Source organism: Aureobasidium melanogenum, assembly GCF_000721775.1.
Source record: "Aureobasidium melanogenum CBS 110374 unplaced genomic scaffold scaffold_20, whole genome shotgun sequence".
NCBI lineage: Eukaryota > Fungi > Ascomycota > Dothideomycetes > Dothideales > Saccotheciaceae > Aureobasidium > Aureobasidium melanogenum.
In genome coordinates, this window is record NW_024470072.1 from 367,055 (window position 1) to 389,343 (window position 22,289).

At 49.4% G+C, this 22,289-nt stretch overlaps 8 protein-coding genes across 8 annotated transcripts; 6 read left to right on the forward strand and 2 right to left on the reverse strand.

Moving 5' to 3' along the window:
* Positions 1–3,058: 3,058 nt before the first annotated feature.
* On the forward strand, positions 3,059–4,741 carry M437DRAFT_30621 (uncharacterized protein; the record flags this gene model as incomplete). The annotated part of the gene is made up of 1 exon (XM_041019187.1): positions 3,059–4,741. A coding segment is annotated over one exon (1,683 nt), but the record flags the coding sequence as incomplete, so codon positions are not given.
* A 359-nt stretch (positions 4,742–5,100) lies between these two features.
* On the reverse strand, positions 5,101–5,859 carry M437DRAFT_54745 (NAD(P)-binding protein; the record flags this gene model as incomplete). Its single annotated transcript, XM_041022749.1, has 1 exon — positions 5,101–5,859. One exon carries the CDS (start codon positions 5,857–5,859, stop codon positions 5,101–5,103), a length of 759 nt encoding a protein of 252 aa, XP_040877412.1.
* Positions 5,860–6,009: 150 nt separating this feature from the next.
* On the reverse strand, positions 6,010–8,868 carry M437DRAFT_54490 (ATP-dependent DNA ligase; the record flags this gene model as incomplete). The annotated part of the gene is made up of 1 exon (XM_041022701.1): positions 6,010–8,868. The coding sequence occupies one exon, from the start codon at positions 8,866–8,868 to the stop codon at positions 6,010–6,012; it is 2,859 nt and encodes a 952-aa protein (XP_040877413.1).
* Positions 8,869–9,275: 407 nt separating this feature from the next.
* M437DRAFT_77467 (uncharacterized protein) lies at positions 9,276–10,913 on the forward strand (the record flags this gene model as incomplete). The annotated part of the gene is made up of 1 exon (XM_041026813.1): positions 9,276–10,913. One exon carries the CDS (start codon positions 9,276–9,278, stop codon positions 10,911–10,913), a length of 1,638 nt encoding a protein of 545 aa, XP_040877414.1.
* Positions 10,914–11,537: 624 nt separating this feature from the next.
* On the forward strand, positions 11,538–15,274 carry M437DRAFT_68298 (uncharacterized protein; the record flags this gene model as incomplete). The annotated part of the gene is made up of 6 exons (XM_041025092.1): positions 11,538–11,714; positions 11,858–11,980; positions 12,179–12,876; positions 13,120–13,188; positions 13,521–13,916; positions 13,972–15,274. The coding sequence occupies 6 exons, from the start codon at positions 11,538–11,540 to the stop codon at positions 15,272–15,274; spliced, it is 2,766 nt and encodes a 921-aa protein (XP_040877415.1).
* A 725-nt stretch (positions 15,275–15,999) lies between these two features.
* On the forward strand, positions 16,000–17,439 carry M437DRAFT_86857 (uncharacterized protein; the record flags this gene model as incomplete). The annotated part of the gene is made up of 1 exon (XM_041028539.1): positions 16,000–17,439. The coding sequence occupies one exon, from the start codon at positions 16,000–16,002 to the stop codon at positions 17,437–17,439; it is 1,440 nt and encodes a 479-aa protein (XP_040877416.1).
* A 580-nt stretch (positions 17,440–18,019) lies between these two features.
* M437DRAFT_54477 (uncharacterized protein) lies at positions 18,020–20,302 on the forward strand (the record flags this gene model as incomplete). The annotated part of the gene is made up of 2 exons (XM_041022698.1): positions 18,020–18,296; positions 20,040–20,302. Coding segments are annotated over 2 exons (540 nt in total), but the record flags the coding sequence as incomplete, so codon positions are not given.
* Positions 20,303–20,539: 237 nt separating this feature from the next.
* M437DRAFT_54411 (uncharacterized protein) lies at positions 20,540–21,397 on the forward strand (the record flags this gene model as incomplete). The annotated part of the gene is made up of 1 exon (XM_041022687.1): positions 20,540–21,397. The coding sequence occupies one exon, from the start codon at positions 20,540–20,542 to the stop codon at positions 21,395–21,397; it is 858 nt and encodes a 285-aa protein (XP_040877418.1).
* Between the last annotated feature and the right edge of the window lie 892 nt (positions 21,398–22,289).

The following is a 22,289-nucleotide window of genomic DNA, read 5'->3' on the forward strand; positions in this document are numbered from 1 at the left end:
GTGGCCAAAAGTCTTGGTCGTACGCACGAGCCTCATAATCTCCAGAAACCAGTTCAACTTCAGCTCTTGCGCGTCATGTTTTTATCATATCGAGCATCACTTACTCTTCAGAGCATCGGCTGTTCGTGTGAGCAGGCTTATAGCAGGCTTACATCAACCGGTTGGTTTGCAGACCATAGATTTGACCAAGAAAGAGAATGCGACTCATTTGCGCGATGCACTAATGTGACCTTACTCTTCGACGCGTAGGATGACCGACGACCGCTGAGGTGTGGTGACAGTACGGAGGGCAGAGCTGCTTGGCCATGTCTGACAGTCACGTCAAACCAAAGCCCTAAAGATATCCCTAGACCAAAGCATTGCCTTGCATGGACAAAGTTATGTCATCTTTTCCACAGCGGATACTGGCACACTCGAGCACATGGTCATCATAGCGATCTTCGATTCTCATGGAGACTCAATCTCGAAGGAGCCTGGTTCGGTCCCATGGTAGCTTGGTTTCTATCTACTAGTGGCTCTGCAGATTCGGTTTGCCCTCGTGGCAGCATACTGCGAGGAACGTGCGGTCTCTGCTGGACATCGCCGTGACACTCTGCCGAAAGCTTCACAAAACTGCAAACACTGCCAGGGTCTATAGCTCATCGGTACTGCAGGCGTACAACGGCATGAACTGATGACGCATCACGATCTTCTGCAACACGATCTCAGAAGGATGGTACGTAGCTGTCGAATGACAGTTGTGCCTTGCATACAAGACAAGCTTTGCGAATGCGCGCCTCTCCACTATCTTTTCTTTAGTCAAAGCAATACTCCGTATGCCACATGGCTACAACATCCTTGACAGGCCGCAGAATAGAAAATCTACAAGCGATGACCCTAAATGGGTAGAGACGAAATGCTCATTCTGTTGCATCTGCATAGTAGGCCAATGGAAAAAGCCTTACAGTGCAATGAGTGGCATCATCCAACCATGCCAGCTTCCCGGCTCGCACTCGCACGCTCCTGGCGAGACAATTCTGGTATCTGAGCTGGACCAAACCTGCAAACGTCCCCATCATGCTCAAAACTCGGATCACCCAGCGTTGGCCTCTAGATGTGCAAGTGTGGTTGCTCACAGCTAGCAACTAGCTCCGAAGATATGAAGTTTGTTATGTCATGTCTGAACATGGTCCTGTTAACCTCAATCTATGTTCCAAGATTGTTGCATGCACGAGAAACATTCTCATAATACGTCCTCAACTTATGAAGATCTGCTCCGGATCGGAATCGAAAGAGAGCTATCGTTGATCAGCTACACTTGAGTCAGGTAACCTATACGTTGAGAACGCTATACGAGACTCTTTGCGAGGAAAGCGAGGCCAATAGCTTAGTGAATCGCTCCTATAACTGATCGTCACGAGCTGTACTATCCTGCATCAAGACAATCGATTGTAGGTGACGGGACCCTTGAGTAAAGCATGCGACTGCTTACGGCCGGATCAAACGGAGGAATTATGAAGTTGATTCCGCGTGGTTATGGCTTGGTTGCAAACATCTACACATCATCACTTGAACTTTCGATTGAGCTCACGCCTGCATAAGCAGACAAAAACCTACTCGTAGTACACTAGGGCTTCACCTTACCCCTCCCTAGAATGGCAGGGGTGTGAAGAACTTCTCGTCCGATGATCGCTACCTAAGGAGAAAGCCGAGCCAAATGAATGGGATGACGAAGGAGCCAAAGACATTGATCTTCGGTTACAAACCCGGTATTGCAACTGTACCCGCCATTTATGCTTATCCCACGAGGATCGATTATTGAGCCGCGCATTTTCTGGTTTGGAAGCGAAACGGAGACCAAGCATGTTCACCCAAATCGGAGTCAACCTTCCGAGGAACGATGACTTTTGATGATCATGCTACGAACAGGTCAACCTCGAGTCAAGACGTGATCAATCCACATGTGCAAACGCTCGGTGCGATGCACGATTTAACCAGGAACAGAGCGTGCATGCATGCAGCATACGTGGGCAGAGACGTTGCAACTTGCAAGATGGTGAGCACGCTATTGCGCAGCTAATACAGCTGAATTCCTGCAACTTGATGTCAACAGGTGGATACAGCCGGTGCAGCCGCTTGCTTTTTGATTCAGCACTAAACAGGATCGGGCTGGTCCGCACGGCCCGATCTACCAATCTTTCATGCACGTTACCCCACACTTACCCAAAGAGGCTCACGCTGATCTGCACTTCTTTTTGAGACACCCCACCATCGCTCAATTGGGCTCTGCCAGGGGAGGTGGTGCTCAAGCAGGCGTAAGGTGCGTGCATGAAGTCTGGGGAAGGACATGCTGGTACAGATCCTTGGTATTGTGCTCAGGCACCATCTTGTTGAACGATCTCTCGAGCTGCATGATTGTATCCTCGTCAAGATCAAGCATGGTTGATTGCAACTCTCATGCTATAAGAGAAGAGAGCTGTGAGTAACGAGGCTAAGCAGACCGCCAGCTTATTGCTTTGTCTGGACTTCGAAGAAGCTCGGGAACATGGAACTAGCAAGACAGCTCCGACCCTGATGTCACTATAGATGTCACTATTTCACGTCTGTACCAAGCACCGAGCATGCCGGTGTCCCCTCCGTTGTCAACCTTCACACGTATCCAACGCAACTTACACGAAGACAAGATCTACAAACTCATTCCCACGCTTACGATTTGGAGCTGATATCGCAGGGAAGACCCACTGCAGATCTGTCTTTCCATATGCAGTAGAATTTGTCAAGCAACTTCAGGAAAGCAACGACGTCAACGAGAGCTTTTTGGCGAGAAGCAATTGTAGTTTCATCGTGGAGCTCAACATATATAATTGGTTCAGCTCTGCTCCTTCCTTCCAGACCTTCACACTTCTCAATCTTCTCACATCTCATTATGGAGCAACCTCAAGTTGAAACCAAGCAAGATTCTCCTGTCGAAAGCAGCTTCAGTATGGACAAACTCCGTGCCGCCCTTCCCGTTGATGCTGTCCTCAGCAGATCTCAGTCCATGTACTCCAATGTGGGCGGAGACTACTCCTCCAGATCCGCTTCTGGCTCTTCAGCAACACACCGTGCTATGCGTCGTTCAGGCTCAAGCGCGTCTCGCCGTCGTACTTCGTTGGCATCTTCATCCTTCCGCAGCTCTTTGAGCAATGAAACCGTCAACCATGCTGAGGCCAAGTTCTTTGCCTTCCTCGAGATGGTCGCCACTGCTTCCAAGGAAGCGATCTCGTTGAAGGAGCTTTGGTCGCAGATGGCTGCTGAGCGCCGCAACTTTGCTGCCGAGCGTGAAGAGCTTCGTGAGCAGATCGAAGAAGTCTCTTATGAGCTCGAGACCAGACAGCAAGACAACCACAAGCACGATGGTGAACTTATTGAGCACAAGGAGAAGGTTCGCGCCATCTCTATCGAGCTCACTACCGCTATCAACAGACTTGCTGCAGAGAAGAACAAGCTCTCCGAGCGTGACCAACACATCGACCGTCTCCGCAACGAGCTCATTGGCCAGCAAGAACTTCAGGCAACCTTCCGTTCCCAGATCGACCGCCTCAAGGCAGAGTATCAGTCTCATGAGACCCTGTTCAAGGCCATGCAGGACGACCGTGATGGTGCAAGAGAAGATGCCGACAGATACCAGCGAAGCCTCCAGAGAGTCACCCAAGAGCGCACAGAAATCAGCTCCAGACTTGAGGAGGTTCAGACCAACCTTGACACCATCCGCAAGGAGGCTGTCATCTCTGCCGAGCGCATTAGAAAGTACGAGCTCGATCAGGATGAGAAGATCCACGAGATCAACCGTCTGAAGGAAGAGCTTCGCAAGTCTCGCAGCAGAGAGGAGGAGTCTGGCTCAGAGCTTCTCATCATCTCCGAGAAGTTCAGCCAGTCTAACCGCGACATCAGCAAGCTCAAGGACACCCTCCGCACTGTCGAGGCTGAGCGTGATGAGCTTACTCACATTGTTGATGTCAAGAACCGTGAGATCAAGTCTACTATTGCCAGACACGACGAAGTTCAGACCCTTCTTCTTGAGAAGACTACCCAGCTCGACGGTCTCAGACGTGAGCTCTCCCTCTTCGAGGATCGCCTCCGCAGCGCTGAGCTCGAGAGAGATGAGAAGCACGAAGCCCTCGAGCACCTCCGCGAGCAGCACAAGCTCGTCATCATCACCCGTGACGAGCTTCAGAACGAGCTCATTACCGCTCAGGGCAAGGTTGACGCCTACAAGCGCCAGATCAACCTTCTCAACGAGACCGCCCAGAAGACTGAGCAGATCGTCATCGACTCTCGCGCTGAGATCACAAACCTCAACGGCACCGTCAAGGGTCTTGAGCGTGAACGCCTCGACTGGCAGAAGAAGAACACCACCCTCAACGACCAGCTCGTTGAGCTCAAGGGCCGCATCGTCGTTCTCCAAGCCGAGATCCACGATGGCAGCGGTGAGCGCGAGGCCCTCCGCGAAGAGCTTCGCAGATCCCGCGAAGAGCTCGAGGAGGTCACTGAAACCATTACCCAAGACGAGTCTGCCGAGTTCGAGTTTGAACTTGAAAACATGCGCGCCATGCTTCGCGAAGCCCGCGAGCAGAAGGAGCAAGCTATTGCTGCCCGTGCCTCTGCCGACCGCGAGCGCGATGAGGTTTACGGCAAATACGAATCCAAGTGCCGCGAGCTTGAACGCTTCGAGGAGGAAGCTGCCTCGCAGATGCGTGCTATTGCCCAGTCCTCTGGTAGCAAGTCTTCGACCACCACTACCACCAAGAAGAGCAGCAGAGTCTCAGGTGGCAGCAGCAGCATGATGCACAGTGAGCAGCAGTCGTGATTTGGACTGGGGATCAGAGAAAGAATCACTCAGATCGAGAAGAATGAATTAATGTCCCAAAGATCTTAATTAATGAAGTGGTTTTTTTTGTTAGATATGTACTATATGAATCAAATGCCTTGTTATTCATTTCTACTTGACCATCCATTCACTGCATGATCTGTTCTTTTCATGTTCTGATTCAATCACGTGCCAAGCTCGAAAACTTGTGTTCTTGCATCATAACTTGATTATGGGGTATCTATACCCTTTAGTGGTCTTCAAGACATGGTTTACCAAGGCACAATACCCTCATCATTAACCATAACACCATGCACATCCTTCTTCTCGCCCACGCAACTCTTGATCAACTCCTTAGCACCATCCCTCGGATCCTTGAAACCTGAATTTCCATTCAGATTAGTAGCACAATACCCCGGATCCGCCGCCGAAACCACAAAACCTTCTTTCTCAAGCTGCAGAGCATATCCCAGCATAATCATATTCAAAGCCGTCTTGGTAGAACGGTAAATGGGGTAGTTGTTGGCAGAGTAGAGTGTATCAGGCTTGGCGGCAAGTTCAAGGGATGCAAGACCTGAAGAGGTGAAAGCTAGGCGTTTGGAAGTGCCTTTGCGGAGGAGAGGCAGGAAAGCTTCTGTCACGACGGCGGCGCCAAAGACGTTGGTTTCGTAGTGCGAGCGGTAGATCTCGCGGAGACTGGGGCCGCTGCCGTCAGAGGCGGCTTCTTGGGCTTGTGCAATGCCGGCGTTGTTGAGGAGGATGTCGAGTTTGCCGTATTTCTCCTCGACTTGCTTGGCTGCTGCGTGGATGGAGGAGTCGGAGTTGACATCAATTTCCAGAGGTGAGAAGTCGGAGGCTGAGACCTTGACAGAGGAATCAGCGGCGAGGGACTCGATGGCTTTGTTGGCCTTGTTAATGTCGCGGCTGCCAATCAAGATATGGTATTTGCCAGTGGCGGCCAATTGTTGAGCGGCATAATAACCCAGGCCTTGGTTGGCACCGGTGATGAGGATGAGAGACTTGGACGACATATTTAGGGATAATAATTTTGTATTAACGAAAAAATACTGTTAATTGGCTCTCTTGAACTTTTATATTGATCTGTCGGACAGGATATGTCATTATGTCCGCGGTGTTTGTTTCTCGGCCGTTATCTCCGGCAAGTCCGAGCCGGATTTAACTTATGCGAAGGCACTCTCTTCATCCAACCTCGTGCCTTCCTTCAGCGACTTCATAACCCATTTCACATTGACCACACGTGGCGGATACCTGCGATCAGCCGTTTGAATCCTCATGTCTCTGGCTTGCTTGTCGTTCAACGCCACAACATGAGTGATCTTCTCGTCTCTCAGTGTGCTGGCTAGACGAGCTTCTGCGAAGAGAATGATGCGTTTGGCAGCCTCGAGACTCGCATCATCACCATCGACATACATCCGCAAGCCACGGAACATGCATCCTGGGCCGTCCAAAACATCATCGTCAAATAGCTCGTCCATGATTTCGTTGGCATCATAGTCTTCATCTTTGAAGTCAGGCATGTCGGAAAGCAGTTTCTCCAATTCTTCAATGTCAACATCGCGAGCGAAGCTGTCGCCATACTCATCAATGTTTTCCTTGAAGCTGTCCTCGTCTTCTTCTTTGCTGAAAAGGACGTGTCGAGGTTCGAAAGGAAGCAATACGTTGGGTCTTCCGACATCAGTTTCGGCTTGCTTGATGCATTCCAGAAGCCACTGCGGTCTGAAGATATTGCGTGTGCCAGCCTTCTTGATCGAGGCTACACGAACTGGGTTGCCCTCAGCAATGCAGATTGTCTCGGTGTTAGTATGAGTCGCGACGATGTTTCCTCCGTTGGTTTTGACCAGCTGCTCTAGTTCTTGTTTTGTCTTGTTCAATGGTTTGGCAGCACCAGTGATGATGTAGAAGCTCATACCGTTGAAGAGAGCAGTTTCAGGTCCGGCAAATGGCGTCTGAATTTGTTCATCAGCACCAATCACAGTAAGCTCCTTCTTGCGAGCACGTTTGGCACGTTTCTTTCGTGCATCGTCGACCTTGAACTCTTTCTCCTTTTTCTCGTGCTCTGCACGAGATTTCAGTTGCCAGAACGTCTCTAAGGTAAGAGCTGATTTCCAATCTTTGTCTTTGCGAATTGCCGTGAAGCGCGGAAACCGCAAAGTGCATCCTGTACGATATCGCTTCTCACCAGTGATCACAGATGCTGCTTTGATCTGCAGCACTATGGAGTCGCTCGGCTTGATCCAAACGTCAGGCCTCTCGTATTGTAGGTCTGCTTCCCAGCCGCCGAGCTCGATCCAATCATTTGGCGGATTGTCTTTATCCCAGTCGTTCCATTTATTGTCAGTCATATGTCGTATTTCTGCGTAGTCCTGAGCAGTCATTCCACCACCAACTTTGCAGAAAGACCACATAAGCTCTGGGTTGGGGCTGCCTGCCGCATGGAGAGGAGCCAGCCCACAAAGAAAACTAGAAAGATTGCCTCCACGATGTCCAGAACCATAGTAGCCTCCGATGACAACGCAATCGAGCGATTCTCCAAATTCAGTCATGTACTCGGGTTTCACCTTCTGCCAGTCGTTGTTGCGTGTGTTGAGTTGATATACTGAGCGAGGGTTCTTCATGACGAGACCCTCAGAAGACTCTGCTACGACTTTGCGAAGCATTGGCTCGACTTCAGCGGCAGTAGTAGCCTCCTTGTATTCATGAATTTCGAGCCTGCGGTAAACATCCTTGACAGCAGAAGAGAGTGCCTTTCTTCTGTCACGAAGAGTGTACATGGTAAGAACTTCGTCGTTCAAATACAGGCAATCGAAAACACGGAACAGAGGCCGCGATTCTTGTGCATTGGGATCCTCTCTGTGTGCTTTTGCATGAGTCTTCAGACTACCAAAGGCAACAATCCTGTCGTCTTTCATGTTCCATGAAATCATCTCACCGTCGAGAATGATGCTGCGGACGTTTTCATTGAACGCATCTTTGATGTGGCGTGTGAGTGCAGACTGCTCTTCCATGAAGCCTTGACCATAGAGATCAGTGTAGTCTTTAGCCTTGCGCGACCAATAGTTGAATCGATATTTGCCTGGCATGTTCTCATCATAGATCATATGCAGCTGCATTCTCTCGCCATCCAGCTTCTCCTCAATCCAGAAGAAAGGGTCTTCCTCAGTGCATTGCATTTGCGTGACCATTTTCTCCACTGTATGTGACTGGAATTGAGCAAGCTGGGGTTGGAAGCACTGCATGATTCTTATACCCTTGTCATCACCATCGAGTCTGATTTCGGGATCGACCAGTTCCCAACATACACGTCTCAGACTCGAAGAGACATTGAAGAGGTTCTCTGCATCTCTGTGCCATGCCTCGAACAAGGTCTTCTCGGTAGCTCCTACCTTCATCTGCCGAAGGATGATGCGAATCAACCACATCATTTCCTCACGATTCATATTGGTATAGAACTCGCGGAAGATGGGTAGTTGTTCTTCCTCCTTGTGTTTGGAAGACAGATCATCAAGCATGTCGTTGACTTGCTCAATGGTCAGATTGCCAGGATCGGTACGGGTTTCACGACCAGACAAGGTCTCATAACATCTGCCAGCAAAGTCGCCAGCCATCTGACTGGTAGACTTGACACCGGGTAGTTTCCAATGCAGGAGATTATAGCCGGCCTCGCTGTTCTTGTCGATTTGTAGAGTCTTGAGCATTAGCTTGGCAATGGTCGCCTCTTTCAAACCGTACATTGGACGTTCGCGGTCCTTTTCTGGTACAATGAGACGAAAAAGAGGAAAAACATCGTTGCCAACTTCGGTCCGCCATCGATTGATAAACCTTTCGATTATGGATTTGCGAGTTTCATTGACATTCTGCTTGTGAGTACCGCGTCTTCTTGCAAGAGCAGGACCGCCGCGACGTCGCTTATTCTCATTGAGTGGATTGAACAGTTCTAGAAACAGGTCGCGAAAAGGAAAAGTGGTTGAGTGATTGTGAGGACGATTGGGATACTTCTCATCAAGCTGTTCTTCGGTCATGATTTGAGGCCGCTGAGTTGCTTGATAAGTGTCATCTCCATCTCCGTCGTCGTCAAAATCGTCTCGCTCGTGCATGTCGACATCTGAGGTAGGCATTTTGTGCTGTTGATGCGAAGCAAGTTGAGTGCTCCGCTTTGTTGATGATCGAATACAGTGAGATTCAAGGTAGCAGTGAGACTAATAGCGCTGGGAGACGCGCTCTGGTTGACGCGCGGTCATGTGGTGTATATTAAGTGGACGCTGATGTGTTTAGGCGGGCAGAAGCAAGCACAGCCCGACGGATTACGACCAGGGCAAGGACCAAGGACCTGACAACGGGCCTTCCTAAACAAAGAAAAATCAACCCATCGCACCTGCTCTTTCGCGACCGATGATCTTCACCAAAGGAACGCTCCCTCGCATGGCCAATGGGGAGCCCTAGGCAACCTCTGCGTTCGAGTCCGAATGGCTCTCAAGCCTCGCGTGACGCCGCTCTGTCTGGCGCCAACCTGGCTTTCATCAAGTCGCTACCACCACACGAGGCTCTAAAGTATCTCAATAAGCGCTCTCCGCCGCCGGTTCCAACCCAGAGACGACAGCAGAATGTTCGATCAACGGCTCATCACCCGGTCGCTCACCATGACGGCCCCGCCAGCACCCGCACATCACCGGATCACCTGAGGCTGCCAAAAAGACCACCGCACAAGACGAATGCTTCGACGTCGAGCCTGTCCGCTACCATCGCTGCCGCTCGCTCCGCTGTTACCGTCAACAATGCGCTCGCCCAGCCGCCGGTCAAACCGCCGGTTCGCGCGGCTGGGAACCTCCCTTCGCCCACCGCGTCCAAGAGAAAGTCGCCTGAAACGCTGGACCTTACCCCTATCCCGCCAACAACTTCGCTGGTCGAACTGTTCGAGCGCAAGGAAACTCCCCCGTCGCCGGCCATCAAATCTCCGAAACCGCTGCGCAAGACTTTTCTTCTACGCAATCAGACCCTTGAGCCTATTACCACCCGTCTAGAGCAGACGTACAACGAGAGTTCTGGCGATGAGGCCTACGAGTCCGCTAGGGATCATTTGTCGCCAGATCAGCCACACAAACCGAGTCTGCCGCCACCTCCTCGTACCATCCAACGTGCCGACAGCAAAGTTCAAGAGCTCACAGAACCCTCGATCCGCGTACAACCGCCCTCGCGCACCATATCTGAGAAGAATGTGACACGTCGGCGCTCGTCTTCTCCTGATCCCTTACACCTGTCGACCTCCACTACGAAGCCCATACCCATCCATCGGAATTACAGCCCCAATCATTTGACCCACCCTGATCATCCTTCCATCGCGGCTGTCTATCACCAGCTCCACCCTCGTCGTATGACACCCCTCAAATCTGGCGACTCGCTAGCCAACGCAATTGTCGCCTCCAGTCTTGCATCGTCTCGAGCGCCATCGCCCACAAAGCTCCCATCCTCGCTACCAGGTCGACGCACGTCTCATCACAAACTTTTCGCCCGTACTCCTAGTCCCAAGAAGGGCATGCGCCATACAATGCGCAAGCCCACCTCTGACTCCGAAAGCGATTCGGATGAGGATCCCTACTCCAAGCACAAGAAAAAGCGATGGGTGAAGAAACACCCCAACAAGCATCACGAAGGCGACAGGAAACGCTGGCGAGACAGTGTCACTCAAACTGAACGGAAACGCTACGAGGGCCTTTGGGCAGCCAACAGGGGCCTTCATGTTGAATATACCGCTTCAGAGCTAGTTGTGCTTACTGCACACCCTGAGTCCAAAGAGAGCGATAGAATTCGATCTGATGTTTGTGACCAGATCGCGGATATCGTAGCAAAAGACATTTGGCTGCGGAGCCGGTTACCTCCCCATGAGTTGGAGTTGATCTGGGATTTGGTCGACAACCAGAAATGCGGAAGGCTCCAACGGGACGAGTTTGTTGTCGGACTGTGGCTGATCGATCAACGGCTGAAGGGCCGAAAAATCCCTGTCAAGGTCACCGAAAGTGTTTGGAATAGCGTGAGACTACTTTCTGGCATCAAGCTCAGGAAGGGTTGAACATTCGTTCCTCGTGTGTGCTTCTTGTGGATTTGGTTACCTCCTATTTGGTGTGGCTTCATTTTTGTTGCATTAGCGAAAGCGCAGATACCCTACTACTGACATTCTGAGATGTTTTATCTTCATCGTTTTCTACTTCTTTCATGGTGCATTGCTTCTCTATCTTATATACTCGATATAATTATCCATAATCAGCACCTATTTTATTGTTTCACCTTGAAATGAACATGGGCAAAGACGATGATGGAAGTCCGGATGCCGCATGTGACTGCCAAGCTCAGGAAGTGCAACCTCAAGACTTCTTCAATGTCTCCAATTCAAGACCTGCGACCAACAATCACCTGTCTTGCATGTCCCGATGTGCTTCTCGCTCTACTCATTTGCTCAATGAATCATTCCATACACATGTCTGTATGAATTCGAGACCATCGCGCTCTTCGGGATATGGCCTTCGATGTCTGATATCTGACGTCCAAGGCCCGTTTCTAACACATCGAGATGTTGCTCAAATCAATTCAATTAAACCCACGTGTACCACAGTTACAGGCACATATCTGATATCTCATCTCTGGAGCGTTTGCTTTGCAAAGCACTTCCATCTCAGTCATCCTTACCTTTCCAACTATGGCTGCTCTTGTTACCATGAATCTAACGTCGATATCTGTGGGTCATAGACCTTCTCCACTCCTCTCTGTACCCACTGGAGTAATGGAGATGATCACCACTTTTGCAGATGACGCTTTTTCTGAAGAGTGCCCATTGTCGAAGCTCCGCCTTACTTGCAAACAGCTTCGAGATCAAGTCAGTCCTGTGTTTCCTCAAAGATACCTCTCAGAACCATTCATCATGATGTCTCGCTAAAAGTCTCGAGGCTTTGGTTGAAATTTGTCGACATCCTATCTTCGGTCCTAGAGTTCGCAAGGTTCGACTGCGTGCTTATGCAGACATGGATCGAGTTGTGGAGACTCTTGCGAAAAGGAATAGCTATGGCTTTGTTAGAACCCGACAAACTATTCAAAGTTCACCAAACACCCGAGGAAAGAGTCGAGGAGGCTGCCAAGATTCTTGTAAGAGAAAATGTACCTTTTCGAACATCAGAGGAGGCTACGAAACTTCTGAGGACTGCATTCGATTTGCTATCTGAGCATGCAAGACCGCTTGTCCTTTGTGTTGAGACATTTCGACCGGATCAACGCCCTGACACTATCCTATTGGCCTCAAGAGCAAGGCCACGAGTGCTTTACGCGAGCAACTAAACTGGATAGACTGGCAAGATACTAGAAAACCTGCTTGAATTAGCCGACGAAAGTGGTTGTAAAGTCCAAGGTATCGAAACACACGACTTCAGTGACACGAGCCTGTACGATCGTAGTTGGCATGATCCTCTCGAAATCAATCACCGACTGATCTCTAATCTGACCACTGCTCGGTTTAGGGGTTGTATCTCCAGAGTTCGTTCGGATGGCTCGATAGCTTTGCTGAAGCTCATAGACAAAGCGAAAAAGCTCTCTTCTCTGAGCTTGGGAAATTACATTATCCCCAACTTAACGTGTACAGATTACATTCGCGGTGATGTTCTCCTGGGCCAGATCCGACTTCCTGCTCTTGAGGTTCTGGATCTAAATGGAATGCTGGTGCCAGTTGAGAAGCTTCAGGAGTTCCTGATAGAGCATAAGCATACACTCCAGCAAGTCCATCTCCAAAACCTTCTCGTCAGCCTTCCTGCATCAAGCGAGACATCTCTCAGCAGGATCATGGCCTGGACTCGCGATAACATTGCACTAAACAGCGTCACCTTGGGAGACATTCGTGTAATCTTGGACAATGATTGGCGAGCTTTAACAATAAACCGACCTGGAGTGCCGTGGCACAGTGGAGTCACTGATCTTGAGGGATCTGTTGCAGTCAGAGCTTGCTTGAACGAGTTGTGCGATCAACACAAGAGTTCAAAAAAGCTGTTCACGTATGTGCACATGGCTCGGGAGTTGTACGAGAAGATACCCCTGTTTGCGAGGACAGCAGGCATTTCCGAGGAAGGGGTTCGACAGATTTGGGCCTCTTGTTATCGCTGCCACCACTGGCTGACGGAATGAATGAATATGTGGTGGATATTCGAGAGTCTTGCACTGGACGAACAGCCATCTACGTCCATTCGCCAACTCACATCATGTGGTTCAATGAGTCGAACTCTCACTTTCTTTTCAAGGTTTATATTGAGCTTTGCTCGGTCTCATATTATAACCACAAATTGGGGTTGTGGCCCAAGGGTGGCACCGTAAGTTACAACATAATCAGATTGAGCAGCGCATGACCGGCAGAGCGTGCCCTGTCGCGGATAAGCTCTGCTGTCTACCCAGTGGGTCTTTTTTTTTTTCTGCCAGCCATGTTATTGTGTTTCTCTGTATATCAAACAACAGCAAGCATTCTCTTTCAAGGTTCCAGTCAATAATCTACCATGGAGAAGAGGACTGCACAAGAAGACTCATACGGCTGTTCTCTTCCGTACAGCAGTGTTTCAAACTTTCAATACACCGTATTTGCCTGGAAGTCAAGGCCAGGGGTTCGATTCAGTGCTGTGCCTCTTTCTCTTTTGCACTTTCTTGCTAGGCTGGGCAGACTGGATTGGTCAGGCTCGATTGTTGCAGTCACTGTTCCCATCGCTTTGTTTTCATCCTATTCAGCCTCGCAGTTCTTGGAGCACCTCTTCTTTGCTTCATCACGCAAGGATTGTTTGAAAATATTTCTTCCACCTGATCGCGTTTTCATCCTTCCGATCTGCGGAGCCTTCCTCTGCACCACTTGTTTATTCACAACTCCACTTCAACATCCTCAGCTGGCACACCTGCAACTCTGCAGTATTCTCATCACGCCAACGCGCACCTTGATCATCACAAGTCATCCCCGCGCATATTTTACTGTTCATCACTCGGAAGTGATCCGCGCCAGCGCAAACACAATCTTACTACATCGACACGCCGCTTCAACTGTTGCGCATCCAGACACGTAAGGCTCCTACTTGTTTAGAAATGGAAAAGTGCTAACATGAATGCTTGCACAGAATGTCGGACACTACGAGACCGGCCCCTAATTTGCTGTCGATGCCCAATGAGATCTTGACAAAGATCTGTACCTTCGCTGTCGACGACCATCGCGAAAGAAGATACTCGGATGGGAAAGTATGGCTGACATCCGCCCGTCTCGCTTGCAAACATCTTTACATACCTGCTACGCTCGAATTCGGCAAAAGATTTTTTCGAGACCCCTTTGTCATGATGACCAAATACAGCCTTGGAGCACTAATCGAGATCTGCGCACATCCTCTTTTCGGACCTCGTGTTAGCGGTATCTCAGTCGACGCGTATCGCTTAGACGAATATGGTCCTACATGGATGTATCAACAGCTTACAAATTCGGTCCAGGCCAGAGACATTGAGGAGATGGATTCTGCAGAACATGACCTACAAGAGTATCTGGACGCCTACAGAGAAGAGTTCCATTTAGATGACCATGGTAGTGCTGCAAAACTCATAGCCGAGGCGTTGAGATTGATCAAACAACACAACAAGCCTGTCAGCATGGCTCTGATGGCGACCACTCATATGCTACCCATTGGCCACAACAGGGGATGGGGCAACGGTTTGAATTACCAGTTCAAGAAAACGTTCCGTACACTGCTCGTTGCCGCCCAGCGCAGCCAATGCAGGATCAATAAGTTCATCTGTCAGATCCCTGACGATCAGGTCACGGATCCCAATCCTGATATTGACATTGCTGAGATTGCCAAAAACACTGCTGCATTTGCTGTGTTGGAGTGTATGCAGCTTCTAATTGGCAGCTATGTGCCTGAGTATACTGCCGGCATCTGCGGTGCGCTCAGACTAGCAGAGAACCTCTCGGAGCTGGAACTCCACACTACAGAATACCCTGATATCAGTCCAGAAGTATACCACGCCACAGAGTCGTGTCAAACAACCGAAGCAATACTCGGATCCTTACGGTCTAGTTCTTTACGCCGAGTTCACTTGAATTCACTGGTCTGTAAGCCAGAGCTTCTCAAGAACTTCCTGCTCGAGCATCGCCGAACCCTAAAAGAGCTGTTGCTCGAGTCCGTCGGACTGATTGGGGCTTGGGCTGAAATTGTCGAGTGTATCCGAGACAACCTCAGCCTTCGGATGTTCTCACTTCGTGGCCCATGGTATATGGATGTAAGCGAGTTCGAAGCCGAGGACTCTGACGGGTCTATTCAATACTGGTCAGGTTGCGGCTCGTGGAATAGCCCTGATGATGTTCGCGTTGGTCTGGATCAGCTACTGCAGAGCAAGAGAGAGGAAGATGGAGAGCATTATCAGGGAGAGCTTTGAGATCAGGAGCGTTGAAATTGGGAACAAGACCAAGAAGTGCGATGCAAGCGGACGTGAGAAGTCCATATATGAAAAATCGCTAAGAGCAAGATGGGAGCGACCAAGAACAAGTCATGTATACTAGACCAGGTGTGAACAAAGAAAACCAAATCAAATCAGTCGATATCTCCCTTGGGCTCCCTACTTTCTTACCTTGATTGCTTTTCACCCGCCCAACTCGCGCTTTTCCGAGATAGTGCTTCCATCCTCGTCCCACTCTTTTCTCAAAGCGCGCACTTGTTTGTCACCTTATCACCTTCTCTTGCTTGCCAACTTACAAAGCTCCTCCCTCAGCGCTTTCTCTTTGTTTGTCGCGACTATTCACACGTCGCAAACACTCAGACATATCACTCCAGCCTGTCAGACCACCCTCTTTTCGCAGCTCCTCTACCGCCAGACGCTGTTCCATCTTCGCAACGATCAATTCACGACTCTTCACCTCTGGACGCAGGCTGAAGGCGCCATTCTCTTGTCATTGCGCACCACTGCTTGACAAAATTTGACAACCCTTTTCAAAGCATCGCAGTAACCACTCGCTGCACTTGCTGCGCATCACAAAACACAAAGTCTATCATTTTTCGCAAGTTAGATTACCAGAAGACCCTTCACTTTTCTGGCTGCGCACCCCAAAACGTAAGATCTCTTATGGTTGTGTTGACCTTTTCATCTGTTGACAGGTCTCTAGCATGTCCTCGTTACGCAAGTCGCCACCGGACTTGCTTTCACTGCCCACTGAAATCCTAGCAAGAATCTGCAGATTTGTGGCTCTACTTCCCATGACTCCCGAAGACTCAGATCTAGAGCCAATGCACATATCAAATCTTCGCCTGACTTGTACGCATCTGTACTCGCCTGCCACCACAGAGTTTGCACGGGTTTATCTCGACAAGCCGGTCGCCATGTTCACTCAGTCAAGCCTAGAAGCTCTAGCAGAGTTATGCAATCATCCTCTCATTGGTGTGCGCGTACAGGAAGTCGTCTTTTATCCTTTCCGATTCAACGAGAATCTTGTCCACCAGCTGGGCCACGATCTGAGCGCCTCAATGTTCCAAAGAAACCCGTTAGCCATAGGACAGACAAGAAAAGATATGAATACTTACCTAGAGTATCTCGAGGAAGAGTACGAATTTGAAAGCTCTGGCAAAGCCGCAGAACTTCTCAACGAAGTCTTTTGCTCGCTCCTTTCCCACGACAAGTCTGTCAGCATAAGCTTCCCAGGAAACAACATGAGAACCCTGGAAAGAAGAACGAGTTGGAAATCATTGCGACCCATGGGCTTTCTCACTGCCACCAATAAGTTCACACGCTCCGAAGAAGACGTTCGGGACAATGTACTCAATCAAGACGGACTGGCTTTCAGTCTCATGAAGATGCTCCAAGCGGTCGTTGCGAGCGGCTGTAAAGTGTCAAGTCTCAGTCTGCAGACACCAGGTGAATATTGGCGTGACTTGCACCTTGGCCGTTCTGCAATTGAGACTGTATCCAAGGCGTTGACTGCGTTGAAGAACATCAAGATCGATTTGCACGGTCGTCCTCTGCTGCGTGGCTTGGAAAGTGTTCTTCGGGCAACATTGCCTCATGCTAGAGGTCTGGAGAAACTCTACTTGACTACATTTGACCAGAATCAGCCAGGGACTACCTACGCATATGAAGAATCCTGTGATTCCTTTCTCAACTCGGCAACCCAGGTACTTGGGTCGATCACATCCGATGCTCTCGCTCATGTCCATCTGGAAGGTATATCGATTCGTGCAACAGATCTTCTGTGGTTTCTGGAGAAACACAAGCATACTTTGAAGGAGTTGGCAATCATCAAAGCTCCACTGATCGGAGATTGGAATGACCTCTTGATGTGGATCGGACAAAACCTCCATTTTGAGAAGCTGTGCATACTGATTATGCTTACTATGGAGCAGCCTATGAATGGTATGGTGGTCAAAGCATCTCCGTGGTTTTCTGGCGGTTTTGGAGCCAATGGGAGAGATGCAGTATGTCTCGAAACGAAGGAATTCCTAGACTACCTGAAGAGATGGTTCGCAGGAGATCAGGACCTTGATCGTGAGGAGTATTGGCTCGACGCTGATGACATTCAGTATCTCCGTGGAGAATTCATGGGCTCAGATTAAGTAGAAGAAGGCAGATCGAGCCAATGCAGGCTGCGTCTTTTTGTTGTTTTTTTCTCGAATTTTCTCTCTTGTACAGTACGCAATCAACAATCTCTTCTCCCACTTGCAAGAACCATTTGACCGTCATTGCTGCTGGAATTGTGATCCAGCCAGATACCTTGATGGCAAGAGGTCTCCCCAACTCGCAGTACCAGAAAGTTTGTGGCTGTAGTAATGCACAATCTGCTGGTGATCAGGGTAGTCTCCACCGAGATACCCGCATTGGACTGAACGTGCAGTTATGATCGCTCCTTCTCTCTCCGAAGCACATCGTCACTTCGGTTTTGAATTAGTGAGACAATTCACAGATTTCGGAGCTGGACAGCTGAGAGCCACTCCAGTAAGGGCTCAATTTACTCATATTTCTGACCTTTCACCATCTTTCTACTGTATCATCACTACTAAAATGAGCAACTCACTCCCAACTCTTCGCACATAGCACTTCAACTCATCACTACTTGACCATAAAAACAATCTGCCCACCACGAACCTCTTCCTCCACTGCATCAACATCATAAGATATCATACCAGTCCATCAACCATGGCATCGGCTGCAGGACTTCTTTCATGCTCCAATGAAGTACTGGCAATCGTCTTCAGCAATCCAAGCTTGAGTAAGTGTGATCTTAAGTCACTGCGTCTGACTTCGAAAGAAACATGTTCGGCTGCGACGGTGGAGTTCGTGAAACTCTTTCTCATGAAACCATTCATTTTCCCATCTCGGGGCGGTTTACAGTTCCTGGTGAACATCTGCAAGAATCCGATCTTGAGCCCTCACATCAAATCCATTGGCTTTTTAGCCACAATAGTGGACATCCGTGGCCTCACTAAGCGTGTTTCCGACACGGAAACTGCTGTCACGCGTTACAGTAACAGCAGCTCACTGGTTGACGACCTCACGATCATCAGCGACTATGCAAGGATCTTGCAAGAACAAGCTCTATTGGCGGCTTCTGGAGATACCGAAGAATTATTCACCACTGCCTTGAGAGAACTCAAACACCCAGTAACAATCAAAGTCGTCAACGACTTGCAGTACGTAGATTCAAGAAGAGTTGCCGGGCTTCCAGTCATGACTCACTACTATGATGGAAACTTGAGCAAACCTATTACCTACTTACCAGACTTCGAACCAAAGATGAAGAGCTCTCTTAAGTTGATCGAAAAGGTTGTCGCGAAGTTGAGCTCTGGCGATCGCGTCCCGATGAACGGCCTCAAGTTGAAGATGAGTCGTCGTTCCCAGGTCAAGCCCCACACCAGCAACCCGACTGTGGACAGCATCATGATGCAACTTCTTAGCGGTGCTTACTCAAATCTGACAATATTCCATCTCGACTTGGATCTCGATTCTTTGAGATGTCCAGTATCCTTCGGATCCATCGAGGAACTGTTCAAAGCTGTACCCAGGTTACAGGAACTTGCTTTCGGGACAAGCTGCACAGGCATAAGGCCTGTCGGTATGAGTACATTGGAGCGTGTTACCAAGCTCTTCAGTTTAAAATCCAGCTTCAAGCTTCGAGTGCTGATCCTACAAGATGTGCCATGCACACTGGAAAGTCTTGAGCTGCTGATGGAGAGATACAAGAAGACTCTGGAGAGTGTCAAGCTCTCCAAGATCACACTGCTCGGATCCTGGAGAAAATGCCTGAAATGGATGCGCAAGGAGCTCGAACTGGAAAAGCTACATGTTGCTGATCCACACACGATCAACCGTAACAATACCACAAGCAGAGGCGTCTTCTTACCAAAACAACAAGCTTGGAGAGCTCCCCCAACCAACTCTTTCGAGGGTAAACAGAGCACCCGTGACGGACTTGACAACCTCATCCGTCGCACTCCCTCATAATGGATCGCATCGGAAATAACTTTAGTTCAAGAACACAATGGACTTATCTGTCCGAAAGAAGTCTCCCCGGCAACCAGGAGCTACCTTGAAAACTGCTGCCGAAATGCAGAAAAGTGAACATTGAGCAAGGAAATCCAGAGAGAGCAGTGGCCAGGAGAGAGGACTTAACAAAGATTTCAAATTGTATATTAGACAAAGCAGATAGCAAACAAATTATCTTGCATGATCCCACAAACGAGACCCAAAAGGGAAAAGAAAATGCTGACGTGTTGTGGTACATGTCTCAAACGCTTTTCTCTTTCTTTATTGAGTGACGGTAGTCCACAGCCAACTCGTTTTTCCAATTGCAAAAGTATACTTAAGAAAGATCTGTCTCCTTCTAGATTGCTATGTCAAGTTCTTTGTCTTTCGAAGAGACGTGCAGAGCTTTCAGTGACATCTCTGACTTTTGCCTTTCTGATTCGTACTGGCCTCAGACATATCAAAAGAGAACTCGAATCTTCTAGCTCCGACTCGCTATCGATCTGTCAAGTGATTCAGTATTAAATCAGCCGTGACTGCTATACTGTTGAACTTACCTCTTCTCAAACTTATCACATCGGACCAGAACCGTGCTACGAATTTCCTACCCAAGATGTGAGTCTAACACCAGAACGATCGCTTACAGCAGATCCTGACTAATGGTGCTCCTCCAGGAAATGGATCCTGTACACAGGCAGAGTTGGTGGCCTACGCTTGCTTTCGCTGCCCAACGAAGTCTTGACGATAATGTGCGCGGATGAGGATTTGACAGCCAACGACCTTGCAGTCATCAGACTAACCTGCAGAGAGCTTAATGCTGTTGCTACGACAGAGTTTGCTCAAAGATATATTAAGGATCCCTTTGTCATGATGACGAGAAAGAGTCTGCAGGCACTAGTAGACATCTGCAAGCACCCAATCTTTGGACCGCAAGTTCGCAAGGTGCAATTGCTCAGCGCAAGGGCTCATACATCTTCGCTGGAGAGATTGGCTGCGCGGCTTGCGACGGCGGTTGACTACAAGGAGATGGTCGAGACGAATCGCAGGAGACGCGAGATGAAATGGTTCCTGGAGCTGATCGAAGAACAACACGACTTCGCACAGTCTGGAGCTGCTCTCGAGCTTCTGAAGGAAGCTTTCAAATTCCTTGAAGGACATGGCCATCCCATAACGATAGCAGCACAGCGACTTTCCATGCCATATAGGCCAATTGGTCTGAAAGAAACCTTGGAAGAAACTGGAAAGTCTGCTCACCAGGTTTTCGAAGAACCCGACATGCTTTCGACACTGCGGCTGATGCTGGATGCTGTATCTTCAACCGAATGCATCGTCAGAAGGCTCGAGGTTGCCATAGATTCCGTAAAACCATCGCCGCGTGGCCGCGAGTGGTACAAAGCCCCGCACATTCGGCAATCAAGAAGACCACTACACATGCCTGGCGAAGAATTCCATATCGACATCAAATGGCACACGATCTATGGTCGGAAGAATGATCTGGCTCCTGGTTTGTTACCAGCAATCATCGAAAGGACGCCGAAAAATCTCAAATGCTTCTCATTGCATTCAGATTGTGATCCTCGCCGGTTCGAAGGATTGTTGTTGGACAAGGTCTCCTGGCTGCGCTGGTATGACGCTCTGGAGGAGATATCACTGAACAAGCTATGCTTGACAGCACAACAGCTGCGCGAGTTCCTTGAGTTTCACAAGCCTTCGTTGAAACGCTTGACTCTTTCGCAGTTGATTCTTATCGGAGACTGGGACCGTCTTCTCTTCTGGATCTCTCAAACCCTCACCCTCGAACAATTCAAGCTTGATCGAGGCTACATAGTGACGGAACCAGGCGATCAGTATGCAGATGATTGGCGGTATACAAAAGAGTGGTATACCACAGGTTGCCAGCTCCAAGGCAAACAGGCGGTGCATGAAGGCTTGGATGTGTTCATCAGACAACAAGCTATAGACAGAGAGGCAGAAGAGCAAAGACGGAGGGAAGAAGAGCGTCGTTCATCCCGCCTTCTTAGGCGCAGCCTCCGGGCACGCCCTCGGCAATAGTAGTGCAGTAAGGTAGAGAGCGGGATGGAGATGTTGGTGAGCCAGCGTTTGTCCGTCAGCCAGAACAAAGAGAGCTTCACAACTCAGCAAACGAACATGTTCAAGATAAACCACACTTTGCTTCTAATGCTACATCCATTGTGTTCGTGCTCGCCTTCTTCAAGTAGCTGATAACATGAGGTCAGCTGCCAAGTCGACTAGACTTGACAAGAGAACATGACCCTGCACGTTCGAGGCGCAAAGTCCGCACTCACCCGCAAGCAAATGCCCTTCGAGTCTTGCCTAAATGGCAAGATTCGAGGTACCAAAGCTTGTCACAATCACATCTCCAAATCCAGACATGTCTTTCGTGAACATGTCTCCAGTCAGAAACGCGTGTCATTTCTTGCGAAAAGGTCAGAGAGCAACTGCCGCGGAGCAGAAGAGGTGGAGATAAACTTCTAGCCACTTGATCCTGCAAGGCTCATGTGATGCGGAGGTGTTTATATGGTGATCGGTCTTCTCGCCGTGAACCAACCCCATACCCCACACCAGAGACACCGGCGGGTTTTGTGATGGCTGCTTTTGGTCTTTAGTCGTTGGAAAGTCTGCTTGGCTGACTCGGCCAACTTCCGCGAGATTCCTCGTGTTTTGCTTAACAACCAAGAACCGCGAAGCTGGGAGGAAGTAGGTGTGGTTCCGTATTGGCCACTCTTTAACACCTGTTGCTGCGTGGTGCTGCTTCTGGCCCAGTCAAGGATCTCAGGACGTACCAAAGTCACCGAAGATACATCGAGAACAAGTGAGGGTGACAGTCGCCCATGTCTGGGAGGCAGAAGCAAGCAACGGTCTAGGAACGAAAAGTAGGCACATGTCGCGCTAGACACTCGTGCAACCCCGCGAAAAGGTGCCA